A 22637-nucleotide genomic window follows, 5' to 3' on the forward strand; every position below is an offset into this window, starting at 1 on the left:
GACAGAATGAAGGCAAGTTTCCTTCCTGAAGGACCTCGGGTCTAGTGTGGAAGCAGGTGGGAAGCAAGCATCACCCATTAGAACCGGGTTAGAAGTACCCGGGGCTGTGGGAACCTGCAGGAGAACTCCCCGCCGCCCCATGGACATTGACCGGAGCTGAGTTTTTCTGCTGGGCCCAGGCCTTCTGTGCTGTAGCTGCAGTCAGGTGCTTGCTGCCTGTCACATGCTCCGCAGGCTGGGAAGGGGGTGTGTGCTGGGTCAGGGAAGCCCCACAAATGTATCCCTGCTTGTCTTTTGGGGCAGGGCCCAGGGACAGCTGGCTTTGGCCATTTGGGCCTGTGGAAAGTTGAGGGACAGGATTCCCAGAGGCCCTGGGCAGGTGCCACCTCTGAGGGTGTACACAGAGGAAACTTCCACCCAGGAAGGGGAGGGGCCTGGAGCCTTTGATGCTGCCTTGGGGAACCCGGGGGTGGCTTGGCTGAACAAACAAGCTCCTCGTCTGCTAAGTGGAGTCTGGGAGCTAACAGGAGGCAGGACCAAGCACACAGGGCCAGGGCCCTACCACCAGGCCACGTGCCCTCTGCTGTCCTCACCAGGGGAGGGGGTCCAACTCCCTCCTAGGGTCTTTGGGAGGGCTTGATGGGGACAGGCTTGGAGAGAGCAGTTCAACCAGGGACACCCACCACTCTTTTGACCTCTTGTGTCTTCGTCAAGGATGCCCTGGGCCATGTTCAGGATGAATCGCTGCCCCTGCCCCGGGAGGAGGCGCTGGATGCTTGCAGAAGCCAAGACCCCAACGAGGCACCTGAACAGAGGGGCTCAGCAGGTGCGTGAAGGAGGGGTCTTCAGGGACAGCCACTGATGGGCTAGCTCGCTTACGATGTCCTGATGACCCAACAGGGTGGTGGTCCCTGCTCTGCAGACAGGAAGCTGAGGCTCAGAGAAGTAGAGTCCCTTGCTCACTGCCACCCAGCTGGGAAAAGTGGGCTCAGCCTCCACAATGCCCACGACGAGGTCCATGACACAGGCTCAACCCAACATTTAGGCTCACTCTCTCAGCCCTCAGAAGGGTGCCAGGCAGGCAACACATGTGTCAGCCTTGGGCAGCAGGGTCCTCTCAGGGGGATTTGTCCTCAGGGATTTGTCTTTGGAGAAGACCGTGTGATGACCAGGAGCTTCTCTGTTTCCAGCCCCACCCCAGTGACAGCTCAGGTGTGAGACAGGTGCGAGGTCTGGGAGCAACCAGGCTTGAAAGCCACTTGTCTAAGCTGATGGGAACCAGTGTATTTACTCACAGTCTCGGGTGTAGCTGCCGGGGTGTCTGCTGCAAAAGCCGGTGCACTCAGGGAGCCCCAGAGCCACGGTGTCCACCTGGCTGTCTGTGGTTTGCGTACAGTCCTCCAAGGTCAAGTTCAATTTCCATATAAGGCCAGTTATACCCAGTGGTACTGCTGACTGGCAAAGCTGACCGTTCCCCTCCACATTTCTGGGGAGCAGAGCAGATAAGTCAGACAAGGTCAAGTTTGCCCTTGGGGAAACAAGCGGGATCCATTGGCGAAGCCTGGGTATCAGCTCCTCCATCTACTCCGTGTGGGGCTGGGGCCTGGGAGTTATGACCCTGCGTGACCACGAGGGTATGGGGCTGAGGGAGGTGTCCTGGGCTTTGTGGTCAGAGGAGGTGGCTCCCAGACCCGATTCTGCTGCTCATCAATGGATGGTCACTCGCCATCACTGAGCTGGGTTCCTCACCAGACAGGCAGTGGTGACCATGAGGCCACCTTTGGGGGCTCAAAGGCCTTCACGAGACATACTCCCTCACCCTAACAGCAGATGTTGCTGTTGGTGACACTCTCCGAAAAGTTCCCGGGAGGGTCTCCTCTCTGGTGGCTTAGACAATAAAGTGTCTGCCTGCAATGCGGGAGATCCAGGTTAGATCACTGGGTCAGGAAGATCCCCTGGAGAAGGAAATGGCAACCCACTCCAGTACTCTTGCCTGGAAAATTCCATGGATGGAGGAGCCTGGTGGGCTACAGTCCATGGGGTCGCCAAGAGTCAGACACGACTGAGCGACTTCACTTTCCTTCTTTTCTTTCTTTGCTGTCACTTCCCAGGCCAGTCCTCCGAGAGGCCCCATGCATGGGGCTGTGTCCGGGCTGGACGAGGCCCTCCTGTTTTGGTCCCCAGCCCGCAGACCACGAACAGGCTCCCCAGAGACCTTGCAGGATCTGACCGTGGACAGGTGAGGCCAGTGGCTTTCTCCATGCCTGGGGTGCTAGCTGGGTCTGATGAGCCCTGCTGTGCATGCTGCACAGTGTGACCACTATTCAGGAAGTGGGAGAGGGAGGGGAAGAAGCTCGGGGTTGGAAGAAGATTCTGGAAATAATTGATAGGGCGATTTGAGCCCCAGGTGAGGAGTGGGCAGGAAGGGAGCCCCAGCTGTGTGCATGGGCCCAGCTGCCACATAGCAAACTTCATCTTGTTGAAACCTCCCTACCACCTGTGGGGCAAAAGCCATGACCCCCTCGTTCTGCAGAGGAGGAGGCTATGATTTCCCAAGGCCTCCCAGCCCTGGAAGGGACTGAGGTCCTGTCTCCATAGCCCACGATCTGCACCATGCCATCCCCTAAGGGTTGGAAGCCTGGTTCCAACCAGCCCTGATGTGGTCCTAGAGAGAGGGGTCTTCCTGCATTACTTTCATTTGCTCACCTCCTGCCTTGAGCCCTGCCTGGTGTGCTGTGTCATGTCCAGAGTGGAAAAGAGCTGAGAGCAGTCCCTGGGGTGGGAAGAGCTTCATAGAAAAGTTGGACCCCAATGGAAGGATGGAGTTAGACAGACTGGAAACCAGGGGTGGGCAGCGGAAGGGCAGGCCAGGTGGGAGGGCCCGCCAGGTAAAGGCGGTGAGGCTGGGAGTGGCCATGGGCTGGGGGCGGGGTCGTGGGCACAGGTGAGCCGAGGGCTCCCGGTGAGACTGAACAAAGCCGGGTTTCACCTCCCAGACTGGGTCTATTCTCTGAGTTGGCCCAGTCCTCCTCTCTGGTTAAATGCATTGAATGAAAAGTGAAGGTAAAATACAATATTGTAAAGTAATTAGCCTCCAATTAAAATAAATTTATATTTTTAAAAAAAGTGAAAGTGTTAGTGACCGACTCTTTGTGACCTCATGGACTATAGCTCACCAGGCTCCTCTGTCCGTGGAATTCTCCACGCAGGAATACTGGAGCGGGTTGCCATTTCCTTCTCCAGGGGATTTTCCCAACCCAGGGACTGAACCCAGGTCTCCTGCACTGCAGGAGGATTCTTCACTATCTGAGCCACCAAGTAACTATAAGAATACATTTAAAAGTATCTCTGAAACACCTCCTGTGTGCGCTGGACTGTTCTAGGCCGAGGGTCCCTGCCTTCGGGGGCAGATAGTCTACACTGCGTGTCCACTGAAGCCTCCCATGGCGCTGGCCTGCTCTATGTCCGTGCCGTCCAGCAGAGGAGCCGTGAACCACATGTGGGTTCTGGGCACTTGAAACGTGGCTGGCGTGACTGCAGAATTGAGTGTTAACTTTTATTTAATTGGTTTACATTTGAAGAGCCCCACGTGGGCTGTGCAGGGCTAGGGCAGGAGGTAGGGAGTGGTTCAACAACACACACACAAATATCCTACATGATCTGAGTGAGTGGAGGGTGCGATGGAGGGAGGTCAAGTGGGGTCAATGGACAGACAGTGGTGGAAGTGGCCGGGGGTCCTTTTTGAGTATTTTCTGAGCTGAGACGTTAGTGAAGCAAGAGAGAGAGAGAGATATGGAGGGGGATGGACATTCTAGGCAGAGGGGAGAGTGGGTGTGAGCCCACTGGGGCCACTCACAGGCCTGCTTGTGTTAGGAAGACCCATATGGCTGGTTGGGGAGATGAAGCTGGAGAAGTGGAGAGGGCCCCTGTTGGGAGAGGGGCGCTTCACACCTTCTCTTCTCTTCCCATCCTTAGTTTACTCCAGCGGAGCCTTGCTCAGATGACCAGACTCTCCTTCTCATCCGTGGCTGCCCCCCGGGGTGGTCCATGGCTGGCTCACCGGTCCCCGCGGAGCTGACCTGGGTTCCAGGGCAGAAGCTCACAGCCAGGCCTGCCCAGGGGTCCTCTCTCGGTGTGCAGGCGTCCGCACGCCCTCCCCAGGGCCGGGCTGCGGGCCCAGCTCCCTTGCTGCTGCTACTCCTGGAAGCTCCTCCAGAAACACTGCACACCGAACAGGTGCTGGAGGCCCGGCCCCTGCCCGCTCCCTCCGCCGCAGGACACCCTGGCCGGGGCCACCACCAGCCAAGAGGCTGCACTGCTTTCCTCGGCCAGGAGGTCTCACACATTTCACATCACCAGATTCCCGGGAGAGGATCTGAGGATGGAAAAGACTCTGGGAAAGCGGGAGGAGGAGCCCCAGGGTCAGGGTGGAGACTGGAGAGGCAGGAGGTGAGGACTTCGGGCAGAAAGCAGGCAGAAAGCAGGGTCAGGTGTCAGCTGGGTCAGGAAAGCGGGGAGAATCTGAGGGTGGAGGCTGGGGTCAGGGCCCCAGAGGGCACATGGATGAAGGCCGGGGCTTCTGAACCCCTAGCCGCAGCATCCTGCCTTGGGCACAGGCAGGAGCTTCCACTACTTGTTCTGCAGGGGGAGACCTCAGTGTCCTTGGAGGGTCCTGAATTCCTGAGCAGGTGGGGACATGAGGAAGGGCATGTCTGGGGCCTCCAAGGAGAAGAAGGAGGAGGAGGAAGGCTTTTATCATCATCAGAGGAGGAAGAGGCCCCCGCAGCCACATTCTCGGGGTCTCCGGGCACCAATGGGCCATCTTCAGTGGATGCCCAGCCCCTTACAGAGCAGAGCAGAGCCATCAGGAGAGTTTAGGGCAAGGAGGAAGACCCTGTGTGGTCTGGAAATGCTCTGCTTCCCCCAGAGGTAAGCCCTGGGGACGAAGGGCAGGAAGAAGAGGGGGAGAAGGAGCTGTCCAGCCTGGGTCTCAGGGATGTCCTGGAGGAGCCTGGCTCAGAGGACAGTGAGGCCAGGGAAATGCTTTCCCTGTTGGAGGAAGAAGGTTCATCACCATCGCCTGGATTGGCCTTCTGGTCCAAGGAGGCCGGAGCCACCCGTCACCCCTCGGCTCTAAGTAGAGGCCTTGACCAGTCTGCACTCAGAATAGAGGAGTTTGAAAGGGAGATGGAGGCTTGTTTCCAACACCTCTCCATTCTGAAGCTTGGGAGTGGGGGGTGTGGACGGAGAGCTTCCTCATTGGTGGGAGAAACCTGGGGCTTTGCTCAGAGATGGTGCAGCTGCCAGGGGGTCCTGCACCCTCAGCAGGCTTTGACACACCTGGGTTTGGATATTTGTTTTGTTGAGAGAACAAACCCCAGGGAGCCTGGTGAAGATGTTACGCGGGGAGAGACTGAGGCCCTGGGAACCTGCAGCCTTCTTCCAGGACTGACGCTGGATTTGGTTGACCTGAGCCCGGGCCCTCCAGCGGGGCCCGCAGAGCATGGTGGGAACCACCTCTCGCAGCCGCCGAGAGCCCTCGAGAGAGCATGGAGCAGGTTTCATCAGCTCATTTCTGGACTGAAGAATGAAAGAAACAACGTTTTAAGTGATAACGCCAGGCTTCAGGGAGATCAGAAGAGATGCCACCAAAAACTGCGTGCCCTGGAAAAAGAGAGGGAGAGAAATGTGGAAAAAATATCCACGCTTGAACAGGATAAGAGCGTGCTGTTAGAAGACATCTCTCACTTAAAGAGGGAACTGGACCAGTACGTGAAGGTCATTTCTGAGCTTGAAGACTGCAGTGGGAAGAGTTACTGCAAGATTTCTGAGCTCGAAGAGGAAAACGATAGATTGAAAGGGCTCCTGGGGCAAATCCAGAAAGGCATGTCCACGAGCATCCAAAAATCCAAAGGTGTGATGGAGCGCGTCATCCTGGAAAACTGGGAGCTCGGTGTACTGACTTCAGAGCTCGGGGTCAGTTACAAACGGCTGGTAAATGATATCATCCTGGGAAAAGAAGACACGATCCGCACCTTCAGCGGGGAGAACGAACACCTTCTAAGAAGGATCCAAGCCCTGGAAGGGGAGGTTGTGCTGGGGAGCAGCACAGATGTGGGGCCTTTGGTGAGAGCAGAGGAGCATCTCCAGGGGAAAAGCACTGTGGAGCAGGTGAACACAGGAGAAAGAGGGGTGCAGGTGACTCAGATTTCAGGGCAACCGACTGCCAGAGGCCCCAGGCCGCCCTTGGAGCAGGATATGGGTCTGGCTGAGGGTTGGACAGGGCCGTGCTTAGGCCTGGACAATTCCAGATGTGGTGCTTATTCTACTGCTCCGTCACTGGTCCGGGGAGATGCCACAGGATCCAGGGCCCTGCAAGGAAACACCGATGGGTCAGGAGTGAAAGAAGCACATTTGGAGAAAGAGGGAAAAGCACCAAGCTGTTCTGCGGACCAAGGGCGAGCACTGAGGTCCCCGCGCGGTGGCATCCGGGTAGGTTGACTCTGTGTGGCTGTTGAATCATCTTGCTGACTTTCTGTAGCTCTGACCACACCCTTTACTCCAGTGTCCTCCAGCAGCCCTGAGAGGGAGTAACAGTTGCCATCCCCATTTACCAAATGAGGAAATGTAGGCACAGAGAGGTTAAGTGACTTGCCTCAAGTCACACAGCTGGGAGGGATGGAGCCCACATTCTACCTGGGGGTTCAGGCTCCAGAGTCTGTATTCTTGTCTATGACAAGAAGAAGCGAGCCTGCCTCTCTGCTCAGGCTGTTCAGATGGGTATCTGGTGGGACATGGAGAGGGTGTTTATCCTTTAAGATGAGAGCTTGTATTTTCAGACCAAGCAGTTTTTCAAACAGCTCAAGTCATTATTCTACTTATCGAGTCTCTACTGGTATATATGTATTTATTTATATTGAGGTATAATTGACAGCCAACATTGTGGAAGTTTAAGGTGTGCAGTGTGTTGACTTGATACATTTCTATATTGTAATCTGATTAGCACCACAACTTTAGCCAACACCTCTTATCACGCTGCACATTGGGACTTAAAAGGAGACAGCAGGGGGTTTAGAATTTAAACAAGGTTCAAACTCACCTCTGCGCCGCCTACATCCATCCATGACTTCTCTGACTTGTTTTCCTCATCTGTGGACAATACTCCACTTTCAGGACTCCTAGGATGAAATGCTCGTGACCTTGTTCCAGTGTCTGTAAGATATACAGTGTATCCTTTGTATAATTCATATCTCATCTCTCTGCCTCTGTCTTTCTTCTCTTTCTCTCCAATTTTATCAATCACTTCACAGGATCATCTTTTGGTTTTACTGATGTTCTTTATTGTATGTGCTTAGTCACTTAGTCATGTCTGACTCTTTGCGACTCCGTGGACTGTAGCCCGCCAGGGTCCTCTGTCCATGGAATTCTCCAGGCAAGGATACTGGAGTGGGTTGCCATTTCCTCCTCCAGGGGATCTTCCCAACCCAGGGATCAAACCCAGGTCTCCTGCACTGCAGGGAGATTCTTTACCATCTGAGCCACCAAGGAATGTCTATATTTTATTTCATTGATTTCTTCTAATAACTTCATTGTTTCCTTCCATCTACATTCTTTTGGTTTAGTTGACTGTTCTTTTTCTGGCTTCTTGTGTTGAAAGTTTGGATCACTGATTTTCAACTGCTCTTCTTTTGCGATTTATGCATTTAAATCTATGCATTTCGTTCTAAGCACTGTTTTAACTACAACCCACACATTTTGATAAGTTGTACTTTTTATGTCTGTTCAGTTCAAAGCAGCTTCTAATCTCTATTGTGATATCTCCCTTGACCCATGGGTTATTTAGGAGCGTGTTGTTGAATTTCCAAGCATCTGTGTAATTTTTTAGTTATATTTTGTTATTGATGTCTAGTTTTATTTCATTGCTGTCAGAAACATACTATATATATTACTGTAATCTTTTGAAATTCATTGAGACTGGTTTTATTGACCACGTGATGGTCTGTTTTGGGAAATATTCTATGTGCCCTTGTAGAGAATGAATGTTCTGCTGTTGCTGAGTATTAATTAGGCCAAACTGGTTAATTATGCTAATCAAATCTTCAATAACTTTACTGATGTGTGGTCTATTCGTTTTGTCATCTACCGAGATGTCTTTTAAGATCCCTTCTTTTTGTTATGTTAGTTTTGATTCTTGTTTTTGAAGGTATTTATGAGCTACATACAGATTTAGGTTTATGATGTTTTCCTGGTAAATCAAGTCTTTAAAGATGATGAAACGTCTCTCATGTCTCACATTTCTTGCCCTAAAATGGACTTTGTCTGATATTAAAATAACCACAAGAGTTTCTTTTTGCTAGTGTTTCCATGGTGTATAACTTTTTTTATACCATCCATATTTTTCCATTCAATCTATCAGTATCTTTATATATAAAGCATATTTTTTAGAAGCAGCATATGGCTTTTTTTTAAACTTAGCTCTGAGTAAGTTTGACACCCTCTGCTTTTTAGTTGGAGTGTTTGTTCCATTTTTGTTTCGTATCCATAATGGTGTAATTGGCTTATTTTTGCCTTGTTGGTGTTTCTGTTTGTCTGATCTGTTGTTTTCGTTTATTCCTGCTTTCTTTCCTTTGTTTTTGGTAAACTATTTTCTGTTATTCCATTTTCTTCTCCACTGGCTTACTCTTGCATGCATTTTGGTGTCATTCTTTAGTGGTTACCCTAGATATTTCAAAATGTAGCCATTAATCATTAAAGTTTACTTTAGTACTTTTACCATGTCTCAAAGAATCCAAAAATCTTTTAATAGTTTAACTCCATTAATTTCTTTTTATCCTTTTCATTGTTTATTTTTGTCAACTATGTTGCTTCCGTGTATAACATCCCTTATAAAGCACTATTTAGATCGTTTTAAGCACTCAATAATTCTTTTTATTTACTCGTATCTTTCTACGTTCTTGCACTGTTCATTCTTTCTTCTGCTTCTGTGGATGTGCTTTACATTCAGCTGAAGAGCTTTTTTATTTCTTGTAGTTTAGGGTCTGCTGGTGATGAATTCTCTCAGATTTCTTTTTATGAGAACAGTTTTTCAACTCTACTTTTAAAAGATTTCTTCCCCTTGATTCAGAATTTTAGGTAGGAATTTTATGGTTCCTTCTTTTGACACTTTAAAGACCTCATTTCATTGTCTTCTGGTTCTCACAGTTTCTATTCAGAAACTGAATAATTTGTATTTTTTCCCTTGACAGAAATGTGTCATTTTACCACAGACTATTTTAAAGACTTGCCTTTTATCTTTGGGTTTTGGCAGTCAGACTATGATGTGTCTACATGAGGTTTTATTTATGTTTATCCTCCTTGTTTTTTCTGAACCTCTTGAAACTGTGGAGTCATGTCATTAATCAGATTTGCAAAATTCTTGGCCATTAGTTCTTTAAATATTTTGTTCTTTTCAATTTTTCTCTTCTCTCCTAGAAACCCAGACTTTTTTTTTAACTTTATCCCCACATCTTTTGAAACTCTTCTATATTTTTTTCTCTCTTTGTGCATCAGTTTGAGTTTTCTATTGACCTGTCTTCTAGCTCACTAAAAGTTCTGCCATGTCCTGTTTTCTAGTAAATCCATCTAATTAGTTTTTAATTTCCTTTATTGTATTTTGCAATCAAATATTCATTTTACCCTTTCAAAAGAGATTTTGATTCTCTGTTGAAATACTCCATACTATCATTCATTTTGCTCCATCTTTTCCTGTGTTTTAAAGAAATAAAATCATTGTTATTTTGAAGCTTTTGTCTGCTAACCCCAATATGTAGATCACTCTGAGTCTGTTTCTATTGACTATTTTGTTTCTTAGTTAAATCCTACTTTTCTGCTTCTTCATGTGACTAGTAATTTTTTTTTAATGTTGGACACCATGCAGAACGTATTGTAGGGATTCCTGTTTATTAGCTTCCTCTAGAGCAGGTTGAGTGAGTTTTGTTCTAGTAGGTAGCTGAATGACCAGCACACCATATTGTTCCCTTGCATGTCTATTTCAGTTTCCCCCTGAGTACCAGGCTTGATTTCACTCCTAAAGCATGGCCCTGGCTTCTAGGGCATGGCCTTCCAGTGGTATCAGGTGAGTTCTCAGAGCACTGACGGAAGACTCTCCACTCTGGCTCGGCCATCTTTGTAGCAGTGCATGACCTCCAAAACCTCTTCAGCAGCCGACCTCCCAGCTTCTGTTCTATACTAGGCTTCCGTTGTTGTTCAGTCACTCAGCTGTGCCTGACGCTTTGCAACCCCATGGACTGTAGCACACCAGGCCCCCCTGTCCTTCACGATCTCAGAGTCTTGCACTATGCTATGCCACTTATGATTCAACCAAGGACCCAAGGGTATTTCTAAGACAGTGTCTGGATTTTTCCTCTGCAGTTCACTTCTCTCTGCTACTTTGTTCTACACATCCCAGCTGTCATAGCATCCCTGACCCCAGTCTATGGTTTCACTTAAGAGGACCACAGCGTTCAGCTTGGGATCTATTTCCCTAAGCCATGGTTTGCAAAATGTTCCAGGGAGAATGTGCAGCTCATCTTGTTGGATGTCCTTTTCCTCAAGGATGGTAGCCCTGCATTGGTCACCATTCGTGCCTGCAGAGAATTGTTTCTGTGTAGTTTCCTCATATCTTACAGTTGTCAAATCCCAGCTAGTCAGACCAGGTAGGGACTGGGACGCTGAGGAGGTGAATTTCAAGCTGAGAGTTTCAAGGTTTGAAAGGAGAAGCAGATGAAGAACATTCCAGGCAGAGGAAGAAGCAAGTGGCCAGGCCCTGAGGCAGAAATAAGCCTGGGTTATTGGAAAAGCAGAAAGTTGCTGGGATGGCTGTATCACAGTGGGCACGTGTGAGGTGTAGATGGGAAAGCTGTCATGAGAAAGACCACAGAAGGCCTGGTAGGCTCTAATTATGATCACTTCTAAATGCACTGGGAAACTGTTGGAGGGTTTTCGTCAGAACAACATGATTACATTTCTGTGGTAAAAAGAACGCTGTTTGCTATAAAGACACAGGGAAGACACAAGGAGAACAGTCAAGAGGAATTTGCCAAGAGATGATGCTAGCATAGAGGAATTTGAAATTAAAACAAAACAAAACAAAACAAAAACGGAGGATTCCAGACAAAAACCAGAGTTGGAATCAGTGGAACTGGTGGTGGACAGGAGGTGGAGGGGGAGGAAAGCTTTCCGTTTCCTTCATCCCAAGTCACAAACCTGATCGTGTTTTTATTTGTTTAAAATGAAAACCCTTAAAGCTTTCTGTGTCTTCCTGTTGCACTTGGTACGAAGTCCAGATTCCTTCTGGTGAGTTACAATCTGGCCCCTTGGAAATGTCAGCTATTGCTAGATAGGTCCCCAATCTCTACACTTCTGGATCCTAGATTTGCTCCTCCCACATCCCAGCTTTCTCCTGGGAACTGCTGCTCACCCTCCAGGTCTCCCTTTAGGGCTTGCATGTGTGCTAAGTCACTTCAGTCATGCCTGACTCTTTGTGACCCCATGGACTGTAGCCCACCAGGCTCCTCTGTCCAGGGGGTTCTCCAGGCAAGAATGCTGGAGTGGGTTACCATTTCATTCTCCAGGGGATCTTCCCAGCTCAGGGATCAAACCCACATCTCATACTTCCTGCATTGGCAGGTAGGTCCTTTACCACTAGTGCCAACTGGGAAGCCCTCACTTTAGGGCATCTCCTCCCAATCCTCCAGGATGGACTCAGTGCAGAGGTGGCTCACGCGCATCTCTCCCATGATGCCGTTTTTGTAGCTTGCAGTTGGCCGTGATGGCGTTTACACTACAAAAGTCAGCAAACGCTGCACATCTGTGTGCGCTACCTCCCTGGAGAGTGGAGAGAACCTCTGAAAGTGTGCCTGCCCCAGGCTCTGGCCGTCGCTTCCAGTAACAGGGGTCACTGTCTGGGGCAGTCCCACATGGCAGGCCGGGCTGGCCTCCACCCCGCACTCTCATCCTCTTTAGAATGTCCTGTGGACGCTCTCTCAGGACGCTGGGGATGAAACCCAAGTCACTGCAGAGCAGGGAGGCAGCGAAGACACCAAACTTCCCAGAAAGGCCAAGTTGTTTTGCAAGTCTTAGATTTTACAGAGCCATTCGGAGCACCCATCTGTTCTTGAGGGGGCCCAGTCTGTGAATCTCAGGCCCACGCTTTGTGGATTTCTATTAATTAAAAAAAAACACATTCTGCTATCGTATTCCTGGCTTACAAGCCACCAAGTCACACTTTGTCCTCTCTACCTCCCTGCCATCTTCTCTCTCCTCCCCTCTTGCCAGCTCACACTCAGGTCAGGAGCACGTGGAAGAGGTGTATTGTGGACTTTCAGTTCCCAGGGAGGCTGCTTCCAATGAAAGCTAGACAGCTGGGACCATGAGCAGGGCTGTGTGAAACGTCTCAGGTTTCTGGGGCCCCTGACTTATTGCAGTTGGAGCTCTTATTATTAGCAAGACTGCTCCCTCCCAAGGCCACCTTAGTAGCATGAATCAAGAGCTTAATGATGCTCAGGCTCTTGATACAGAAAGTCACCCTTTGATGACCTCAGGGGAAGAACGAGAGCTGTGTCAGATAAGGCTTTCTGTCACATCCCCAATTACAGCAGCAGAATATTAGAATAATCTGAGTATTCGGTATACCACAGGATGCCATATAGAAACTAACAACAGGTTAGTTTAATACCATGACATGGTATTAAGGGAGAAAAGCAGGATACAAAAGATATATATGGCATATAAATGTTATATAGAAAAAATGCTACTAAGTCGCTTCAGTCGTGTTCGACTCTATGCGACCCCATAGACGGCAGCCCACCAGGCTCCCCCATCCCTGGGATTCTCCAGGCAAGAACACTGGAGTGGGTTGCCATTTCCTTCTCCAATGCGTGAAAGTGAAAAGTGAACGTGAAGTTGCTCAGTCGTGTCCGATTCTTAGTGACCCCATGGACTGCAGCCTACCAGGCTCCTCCGTCCATGGGATTTTCCAGGCAAGAGTACTGGAGTGGGGTGCCATCGCCTTCTCCGAAAAAATATGCGGCTATATATATGTGTGTGTGTGTGTGTGTGTGTGCACATGCTCAATTGCTTCGGTCACATCTGACTCTGAGTCCCTGTGGACTGTAGCCCTCCAGGCTCCTCTGCCCATGGGATTCTCCAGGCAAGAATGCTGGTAGTGGGTTTCCATGCCCTCCTCCAGGGGATCTTCCTGACCTGGGGATCGAACCTGTGCCTCCTGTGTTTCCTGCATTGCAGGCAGAACAGATGCTCTACCCACTGAGCCATCAGGGAAGCCGTGTGTGTGTGTGTGTAGACATATACACACACATATAACCTGCCTACGTGTATGTATTTATATAAGTTATTACAAAATAAAAATTAGAGTCCAGAACCACTGGGGACAGTGGCATCACCACCATTTGACCACATTTCTCAAGGTGATGAATCAGCCTTCTCACTTTCTGCCCTCCCAGAAATTCCTTACTTGATGTTCATATGAAACCTGCTCAGATTTGACCCAAGAAGAGGCCCAGGGACAGGGGAGCCTGGTGGGCTGCCGTCTATGGGGTCGCACAGAGTCGGACGCGACTGAAGCGACTTAGCAGCAGCAGCAGCAGCAAGAAAAGTGCTTAAGGAAAATGCAGTATCTTCTCTTTCTTGTGAATATATGAAACTTTAGTGTAATAAGCATCTCATAATTGGATGTGAACACTAGATTTCAGTCATCATACTGTGTTTCAGTACGATGGTGACGGGCATCTATTAAAACAAACTCTGGGATGCCGTGCCATTTGCGTAGTTTTCATATGCCAAAATAAGCTTAAAAAATAACACTCTAGAATGTTATTTTGTGATTCCCTGGACCTTCCCCAACTCCCCTGCTCAAGAAACTCAGCAGGGGCTGCTCACTCGTATGTGTACTTGGGTTCAGTTCAGTTCAGTTCAGTCAGTCGTGTCTGGCTCTTTGCGACCCCATGGACTGCAGCACGCCAGGCTTCCCTGTCCATCACCAACTCCCGGAGCTTGCTCAAACTCATGTCCATTGAATCAGTGACGAGAGACTGAAAATATAAGATAATAAATGGGTGAGAATGATGTTTATGCTGACTGATAGTTTTTGGAATGATTTCTGTTACTTTGTTTTATAAAATCTGTGGACTATGAGACACATAGAAGCAGAAACACAAGAAGGAAAGCAGGTACTGTCTGTTGATGAAGGCAGATTACTTGGAAGATAACCTAAGAATTGCATTCAACTCTGGTTCCTCAGCTCCAGGACCGGGAAGCCTCGGCCTCCGAGGAGGACCTCAGGCTGCACATCAGACGACTCCATCACCAAGTACTGACCCTGCAGCGCCAGCTCCGAGACCAGTGGTCTGCGCACCGCGAGCTGCAGGCCTCTCTCGAGGAAGCGGAGCATCTCAAGGGCAAGGTAGGCTGGGCCCACACTTCCTTTCCAGCCTGTAAACTAACGTTCCTTCACTCCAGCAAGACTAGAAAGTGGAAAGAAGAATTAAGAGCTCACTGGACATTTCCAGCAGTTTGCAAGCATTTATTAGATTTTGAAAGTACAGAGCAGTATAGGAAAGAAAAACAAGCCTTGTAATCCCTCCATCTGGGTAACTTCTATTAGATCTAAAAATAATAATACATGTGTGCATGCATGCTAAGTCACTTCAGTCATGTCTGACTCTTTGCAACCCCATGGTCTGTAGCCCACCAGGCCCCTCTGTCCATGGGATTCTCCAGGCAAGAATCCTGGAGTGGGATGCTATGCCCTCCTCCAGGAATACATGTATATAGCTTTTTAAAAAGTCAAATGGTACCTAAATAAAAGTCTTTTTCCTGTAGGAGGTAAGTGGGTGTGAATATAAAAAAAGCAACAAGAGCAGTTGTTAGAATGGTTTAGTATTGTGTCTGTGGTGGTGGAGACACAAGCTTGTGTAGGTGGTAAAATTGTTCATAAATTGGGACACACACACACAGTAGAGAGATCCAAGTAAGAATGGTGGCTTGGGATTAGCAGATGCAAACCGTTATATATAGAATGGATAAACAGCAAGTCCTACGGTACAGTGTCTGTCGCTCGGTCGCTCAGTCATGTCTGACTTTTTGCGACCCCATGGACCGTAGTACACCAGGCTCTTCTGTCCTTGGAATTTTCCAGGCAAGAATGCTGGAGTGGGTTTCCATTTCCTCCTCCTCCAGGGGATCTTCCTGGCCCAGGGATCAAACCCGTGTCTCCTGCGTTGCAGGCAGATTCTTTACCACTGAGCCACTTGGGAAGCCCCGTACTGTACAAGGAACTACTTTCAATACCCTGTGATAAATCATGATGGAAAAGAATATGAAAAAGAACATATATATAGGTATAACAGTCACTTTGCTGTACAACAAAAACCCAAAATTGTAAATCAGCTATACTTCAATAAAAAAAATAAAAAAAAAAAAGAATGGTACATTGTCTCCACATCAATACCTGGTTGTAATATACTATATTTTTACAGAATGTTCCCATTAGAGTAAAGCAGGCAAAATATGCAAGAGATCTCTCTGTATTATTATTTAAAAAAAATGTACATAACAGAGGCCAACACAATATTGTAAAGCAATTATCCTCCAGTAAGAAAAATAAAAAAGAAAAAAACTGTATATAAACCTAAAATTATCTCAATATTTAAAAAATGCAGAGCAATATGGTCCTTTCTCCCCCTCAACCCCAACCCCTTCTGACTTCTATTTTTTCAACCCTATGTACCCACATTTCAGTACTTATTTGTGTGCCTCAGTTCAGTTCAGTTCAATCTCTCAGTCGTGTCTGACTCTTTGCAACCCCGTGGACTGCAGCATGCTAGGCCTCCCTGTCCTTCACCATCTCCCGGAGCCTACTCAAACTCATGTCCATCGAGTCAGTGATGCCATCCAACCATCCCATCCTCTGTCATCCCCTTCTCCTCCCACCTTCAATCTTTCCTAGCATCAGGGGCTTTTCCAATGAGTCAGCTCTTTGCATCAGGTGGCCAAAGTGTTGGAGTTTCAGCTTCAGCATCAGCCCATCAGGTTGGCATCAGCCTGTTCAATGAACACCCAGGACTGATTTCCTTTAGGATGGACTGGTTGGATCTCCTTGCAGTCCAAGACTGCAAGACTCTCAAGAATCTTCTCCAACACGACACTTCAAAAGCATCAATTCTTCTGTGCTCAGCTTTCTTTATAGTCCAACTCTCACATCCATACATGACTACTGGAAAAACCATACCTTTGACTAGACGGACCTTTGTTGGCAAAGTAGGTCTCTGCTTTTTAATATGCTGTCTAGGTTGGTCATAACTTTTCTTCCAAGGAGCAAGCATCTTTTAATTTCATGGCTGCAGTCACCATCTGCAGTGATTTTGGAGCCCAAAATAATAAAGTCTGTCACTGTTTCCACTGTTTCCCCATCTATTTGCCATGAAGTGATGGGACCAGATGCCATGATCTTAGTTTTTTGAATGTTGAGTTTTAAGCCAACTTTTTCACTCTCCTCTTTCACGTTCATCAAGAGGCTCTTTAGTTCTGTGCTTTCTGCCATAAGGGTGGTGTCATCTGCATATCTGAAGTTATTGATATTTCTCCCAGCAATCTTGATTGGTCCAGCTTGTGCTTCCTCCAGCCCAGCTTCCTCATGATGTACTCTGCATAGAAGTTAAATAAGGGTGACAATATACAGCCTTGACGTACTCCTTTTCCCAATTTGGAACCAGTCTGTTGTTCCATGTCCAGTTCTAACTGTTGCTTCCTCACCTGCATACAGATTTCTCAGGAGGCAGGTCAGGTAGTCTGGTATTCCCATGTCTTGAAGAATTTTCCAGAGTTTGTTGTGATCCACACAGTTAAAGGCTTTGGCATAGTCAATAAAACAGAAGTAGATGTTTTTCTGGAAATTTCTTGCTTTTTCAATGATCCAGCGCATGTTGGCAATTTGATCTCTGGTTCTTCAGCCTTTTCTAAATCCAGCTTGAACATCTGGAAGTTCACAGTTCACAAACTGTTGAAGCCTGGCTTGGAGAACTTTGAGCATTACTTTACTAGTGTGTGAGATGAGTGCAATTGTGCAGTAGTTTGATCATTCTTTGGCATTGTCTTTCTTTGGGATTGGAATGAAAACTGACTTTTTCCAGTCCTGTGGCCACTGCTGAGTTTTCATGTACTGAAATCATACCATACAGAAATATTCTGTATCTTGATATTATCATTTAATGCAAAATTTTGGTGATATTTTCAAATCAATACATGCAAATTGAACTACAGTATTTTAAACTCTTGCATATTATTTTTCCAGAGACCAAACCATAACTTCCTTAATGGAATCTTTGTTTATGTAAATCTGAATTGTTTCTGTTACTTTGCTCTACAAGCATTTTTATCCATCTATCTTGGAGTATGTTTCTGCAACATATGCAAAGGCTAAAATCTTAGTGAAAGAATTACTGTGTCAAAGGCTATATTGACTTTGATCGATAATGGCAACTAGCCCTCCAAAATGGTTATGTCATTTATACTCTCACCAGGAATGAGTGCAATTGCTTGCCCACAACTGGTTACCCTGAATCATATCACATTTTATATATTTTTTGACAAACTGATGAGTGAAAATATACTATCAACATTTTGATGTGATTTCTGACTCCTTTTAATGCATTTTTTGTATAATCGAATACACTATACGTGGAGTTTTATGTCCTCTATCCATATTGCTTCATAGCCTTTATGTCCGTTATTTTTGGGACTGTGCAGTAGTCTATGGGGTGTTTGTGATTTCTGTTCCCCTACTGTTGGATCTATAGTTATTTCCATTAATTTATTTATCATTTTTATGGGGCCGAGGTTCCTTCCCTGATCAGGGAACTAAGATCCTTCAAGCGGGTGTAATGTTCAAAGAAAATGAAGCAGGGGGTAGGGGGAGTTTCTTACATATTCAAGTATGTTTATAAGGAAAAGGGGGCTTCCCAGGTGGCACTAGTGGTAAAGAACCTGCCTGCCAATGTGGAAGACCCAAGAGACATGGGTTCAATCCCTGGGTTGGGAAGATTCCCTGGAAAGGAGCATGGCAACCCACTCCAGTATTCTTGACTGGAGAATCTGATGGACAGAGGAGTCTGGTGGGCTAAGGTCCATTGGGTTGCAGAGAGTTGGACACAACTGAAGCGACTTAGCACATATATCATTTTTTTTTACAGTAGTTCAGAGAATTGGGATTACTGGTTCAAAGAGAAGAAATAGTGCTCATCGTAAATACATATTGCAAATTTGCTTTCCATAAAATGCTGGCACCCACTTCCAAAGTCAAAGCCATTCATGGGGGGATATTTCTCATTGTGCCCTCAATGTGGGAGGTAAGATGACATTTTTGTCCTGTCTGTCACTGATGTGTGAAAAATATAGCTCCTATTATACACATGTTAGAACTTTTTTTTTTTTTTACCATATCCAATATGTGTTTAAGTCTTTTTGAAAAATTACTTTCATTCTTTTTGTCTTTTTCTGCTTCAGTTTGGATATTTCTTTCTAATCCATCTTTCAGTTATATAATACTCTTTAGGTGATCAAATTTGCTCTTAAACTCATTATTTTAGTTCTTCATTTCAGGTATTGTATTTTGGAGTCTTAGCATTTCCATTTGGTTACCTTTGGATAGCTTCCAGTTCTCTGATGAAAGTCTTGTAATATAATTATTAAGCGTTTTAATCACAGTTACTGTCAGATCTGTCTCTGATAGCTTCATTTTACATTACCACTAGTGAATGGAGAAGGAAATGGCAACCCACTCCAGTGTTCTTGCCTGGAGAATCCCAGGGACGGGGGAGCCTGGTGGGCTGCTGTCTATGGGGTCGCACAGAGTCGGACACGACTGAAGTGACTTAGCAGCAGCAGTGATGGATGAAGGTCCCAACTTCACGTTCTCACCAACATTTGCTACTGTCTGTCTTTTTGTTGCTAATCGTCCTAGTGGGTGTGAGGTGCCATGTCATTGTGGTTTTGACTTGCATTTCCTTAATGGCTAATAACCTTGAGCATCTTTCCATGTATTTATGTGCAATTCATGTGTCTTCTTTGGAGAAATGTCCATTCAGATCCTCCCTCCCTCAATTTTGTAATTGGATAGTTTCTTTTTTGTTGTTGAGTTGTGAGAGTTTATATATATTATAGATACAGGTTCCTTATTAGCTATAGGATGTGCATTTTCTCCCATTCTGTTGTCTTTTCACTTCTCATTTGTTTTTTAATTGCACATGACCCAGTATACACGTTAGTCGCTCAGTAGTGTCTGACTCTTTTCGACCCCATGGACTGTAGCCCACTAGGCTGCTCTGTCCATGAATTCTTCAGGCAAGAATATTGGAATGGGCTGCCATTCCCTTCTCCATGGGAAGAGAAGGGAACAGCTCACAGCAATATATTCATGCTATTTCTTACACTGAAGTAGAGAGAAGATTTCATCCAAGCCCGCAAATATTACGATGTGCATTTTGAATAGAAGACAGTATGCTTGGAGCTGGCATTTTAATCTTCAGATATATTCAGAGAAGTGTGCCAAAATAGATATATGGAAATGTTCATTAAAGTCTTATTTTTAAAGCAAAGAAATAGAAACAATATAAATTTTCATAAACAAAGAATTGGTTAAATAATTTTCTTCCAATCTCATGATTAAATAATGTGCAAGATTTTAAAAGAATATGATTGGTTTGTATGTATTAAGGTGGAATCAACACCCAGGATTTTATATTAAATGACAACAGCAAGCCGTAAGAACAAGATGTAAAGCATTTTGTATAGTATAGTTTCATCTGTGTGTATACACACATATGGCTTCTGATTGTGGTAATGCAGGGTTGAAAACAGTATTAGAGGTCAAAAGAGCTTGGGGGAGAGGAAGAAGGGCTTTTATCTATCTAGCTTTCTTGTAGTGATTACAGAGAAAATCAGAGAGTGAGTGAGAAGAATTCCCAGATCACCCATCTTATTGTAGCTTATGATTTTATGGGTCAGGAATTTAAGGCAGGACTTGGCTGCACAATTCTACTCTGCAGAGCATCAGTGAGGATCACTCAGTGGTATTCACCTGGGCACTGGGCTAGGCTGGAAGGTCCAAGGTGGCTTCATACATGTGCCTGCCGCAGAGAATAATAATGGTTTATATTCACTGAATGTTGGCCAGATGCCAGGCCTTGCCCTAAGCACTTTACAGGAATCGATTTATAGAGTCCTCATCTAATCTTCCCCGTGAGGTAGACAGTAATATTACCCCTGGGCTTCCCAGGTGGCACAGTAGTAGAGAATCCACCTGTCACACAGAAGACACTGGTTTGATCCCTCGGTCAGGAAGACTCCCTGAGGAAGGAAATGGCAACCCACTCCAGTATTCTTGCCTGGGAAATCCCATGGACGAGAGGAGCCTAGCAAGCTGCAGTCCACGGGGTCGCAGAGAGTGGAACACGACGTAGTGACTAAACAGCAACAACACGGCACCTACTTTACAGGTGAGGAAACTGAGGCACAGGAAGACTTGACTTTCTCAAAGTCACAGGACTCAGGCATCTGTCTAGGACGCCTATAGGTTTAAGACCGCACCAAAAAACTCTGGCAACCTCTGCATGGGGAATGGGGAAATCTTTCTTTCTGACTGCATGCTTGCATGCTCAGTCATGTCAGACTCTTCAACCCCATGATCGGTAGCATGCCAGGCTCCTCTGTCCGTGGGATTTTCCAGGCAAGAATAACGGAATAGGTTGCCATTTCCTCCCCCAGGGGGAGGGACCTAGTGATAGAACCCGTGTCTCCTGCAGCTCCTGCATTGGCACGCCATTTCTTTACCACTGAGCTACCTAGGAAGCCCTGCTTCCTCAAGGAAAAGGCAACAGAATGGCTTCATCACCTGCGGTCTGGCAGAGCTCATTCTCTGGTGCTCAGAGAATCCTTCCTCCTCTGATCTGGTCGAGCAGCTGATGGGAAAGGCCTGTGTTCTCACCACCAACTCCTGGGGGAAAAGAGATGCGAGCCAAGCTCTCTGAGCACGGCTTGCCTGTACACGCAGCAAGCTGTGGTACCCGCCACTCAGCGTTATCAAAAATCTTGGTTCTCTTTCAGCTTGATGAACTTCAGAAAAAGCACCATGAAGTGAATTTGGCTGTGACGCCTTTGAAGGTAATACATGTGTGAAATCAGCATGAAATACCTCTTTCAAAAGAGAAAAAGGGAGCGTAGTACTAGATTGGCCAAAAAGTTTGTTCGGATTTTCCTGTAAGATGTTATGGAACAATCCAAGAGAACTTTTTGGCCAACCCGATATTTTTCCCATTAGGAACTAGTCCATGCCTGTTGTATAAAAACAGTGGAAAGAAGAAGGAGAAACACAGCATCCCAGGTTCCCTTCTGAATCTAGCGTCTTCATGTATTTTCTTTTAGTATATTTTACATGTGTCTGAGACCCTACTCTACCTGCGTAGGTATGTCTGTGCCACGTGGGTCTTCACCAGCCTTTGAAGCTGCCGTTCTTGCCAGATCTAAAGCAGGAGACTGCAGTTCATAAAGCCTCCAGACCCTGCGGGTGTTCAAACCCCTCTGTCCAATCTCCTTGCCTCTCTAGCTCCCTCCCTGTCTCTTTTGCATTATCACACAAAAGCACCATGCTGCACTTTTTTTTCTTGGAAAAGTTTTCTCCATGCATCTAGACATTTCCTGAGGACACATTCCCAGATAAGGCATTATGGGCTCATAGGGTTTAATACGCTCATCGAAGATGTAGTTTGGGTGAGATGACACGTGTAAGCTCACACATGGCACTTGGACTTGAGCAGTGCCAAGTGCCTGGAGGGACTGTCCATTTTTCCCACTCTCTGGGCATGGTGGGCCAGGAGGGGCCCTGGGCTGGGAATTAGAAGGACATAGTTGAGCCCCCAGACCCTACTGACTTTGCTGAATCCCACCCCCTCTGAAATAATAGTGATACCCTTTGGCCTGCTCTCACAGCTTCTTCTGACCCTCAGTGGCTATGGCATTGATGGAAAAGTAGAGCGCAAACTGTAATGCTCTTGAAAATGGGAGGTGTTCTTGCTCCTCTGTTATTTTCGTCATCTGCTATGTACCGGCAGTACTGGGCACTTGGGCATCATTGCCTAGAAACTGATGTGCAAAGGTCCCTGACCCTCTCTGGGCTGGGCTTGGAAGGGAATTCTGGCAGGAAGGGGTCATCACATCCTCCGTGGAGCAGCTCCTCCAAACATGCACAGACACGGGAGGTCATTTCATGGCCAGAGGGTCACACACTCAAGTCACCCACATAACAGATCTCTCCTGTGCACAGCCATGGAGCGAGGACAGTGCAGGGAATCCAGGAGAGTGTCAGCCTTGCCCTTAAGGAGCTCCCAGGCTATGGAGAAGACAGAACCACAGATGTAAAGATTTACTCCTGGGACAGCAGGAGCCAGGAGCCTGGGCACAGAGGGACCCAAGTTCTGAGCATGAGGGGGACCTGCCCAGGGTGGCACTACCCAGGCTGGCTTCTGAACAGATCTGCACAAGGTTTTCCTGGGCTCAGGACATGTAGGAGCCACAGAAGAGTAGTG

General features: G+C 47.0%; 1 protein-coding gene across 1 annotated transcript in view; it reads left to right on the forward strand.

Moving 5' to 3' along the window:
* C6H4orf50 (chromosome 6 C4orf50 homolog) overlaps nucleotides 1–22637 on the forward strand; it is a 71261-nt gene that overhangs the window by 31724 nt on the left and 16900 nt on the right. Inside the window, 5 exon segments of the mRNA XM_027544996.1 lie at nucleotides 715–826; nucleotides 2112–2239; nucleotides 3976–6492; nucleotides 14300–14461; nucleotides 21160–21216. Of these exon segments, the coding sequence (XP_027400797.1) occupies nucleotides 715–826; nucleotides 2112–2239; nucleotides 3976–6492; nucleotides 14300–14461; nucleotides 21160–21216 (2976 nt within the window).

The sequence above is a fragment of the Bos indicus x Bos taurus genome, chromosome 6, assembly GCF_003369695.1.
Source record: "Bos indicus x Bos taurus breed Angus x Brahman F1 hybrid chromosome 6, Bos_hybrid_MaternalHap_v2.0, whole genome shotgun sequence".
Classification (NCBI taxonomy): Eukaryota; Metazoa; Chordata; class Mammalia; order Artiodactyla; family Bovidae; genus Bos; species Bos indicus x Bos taurus.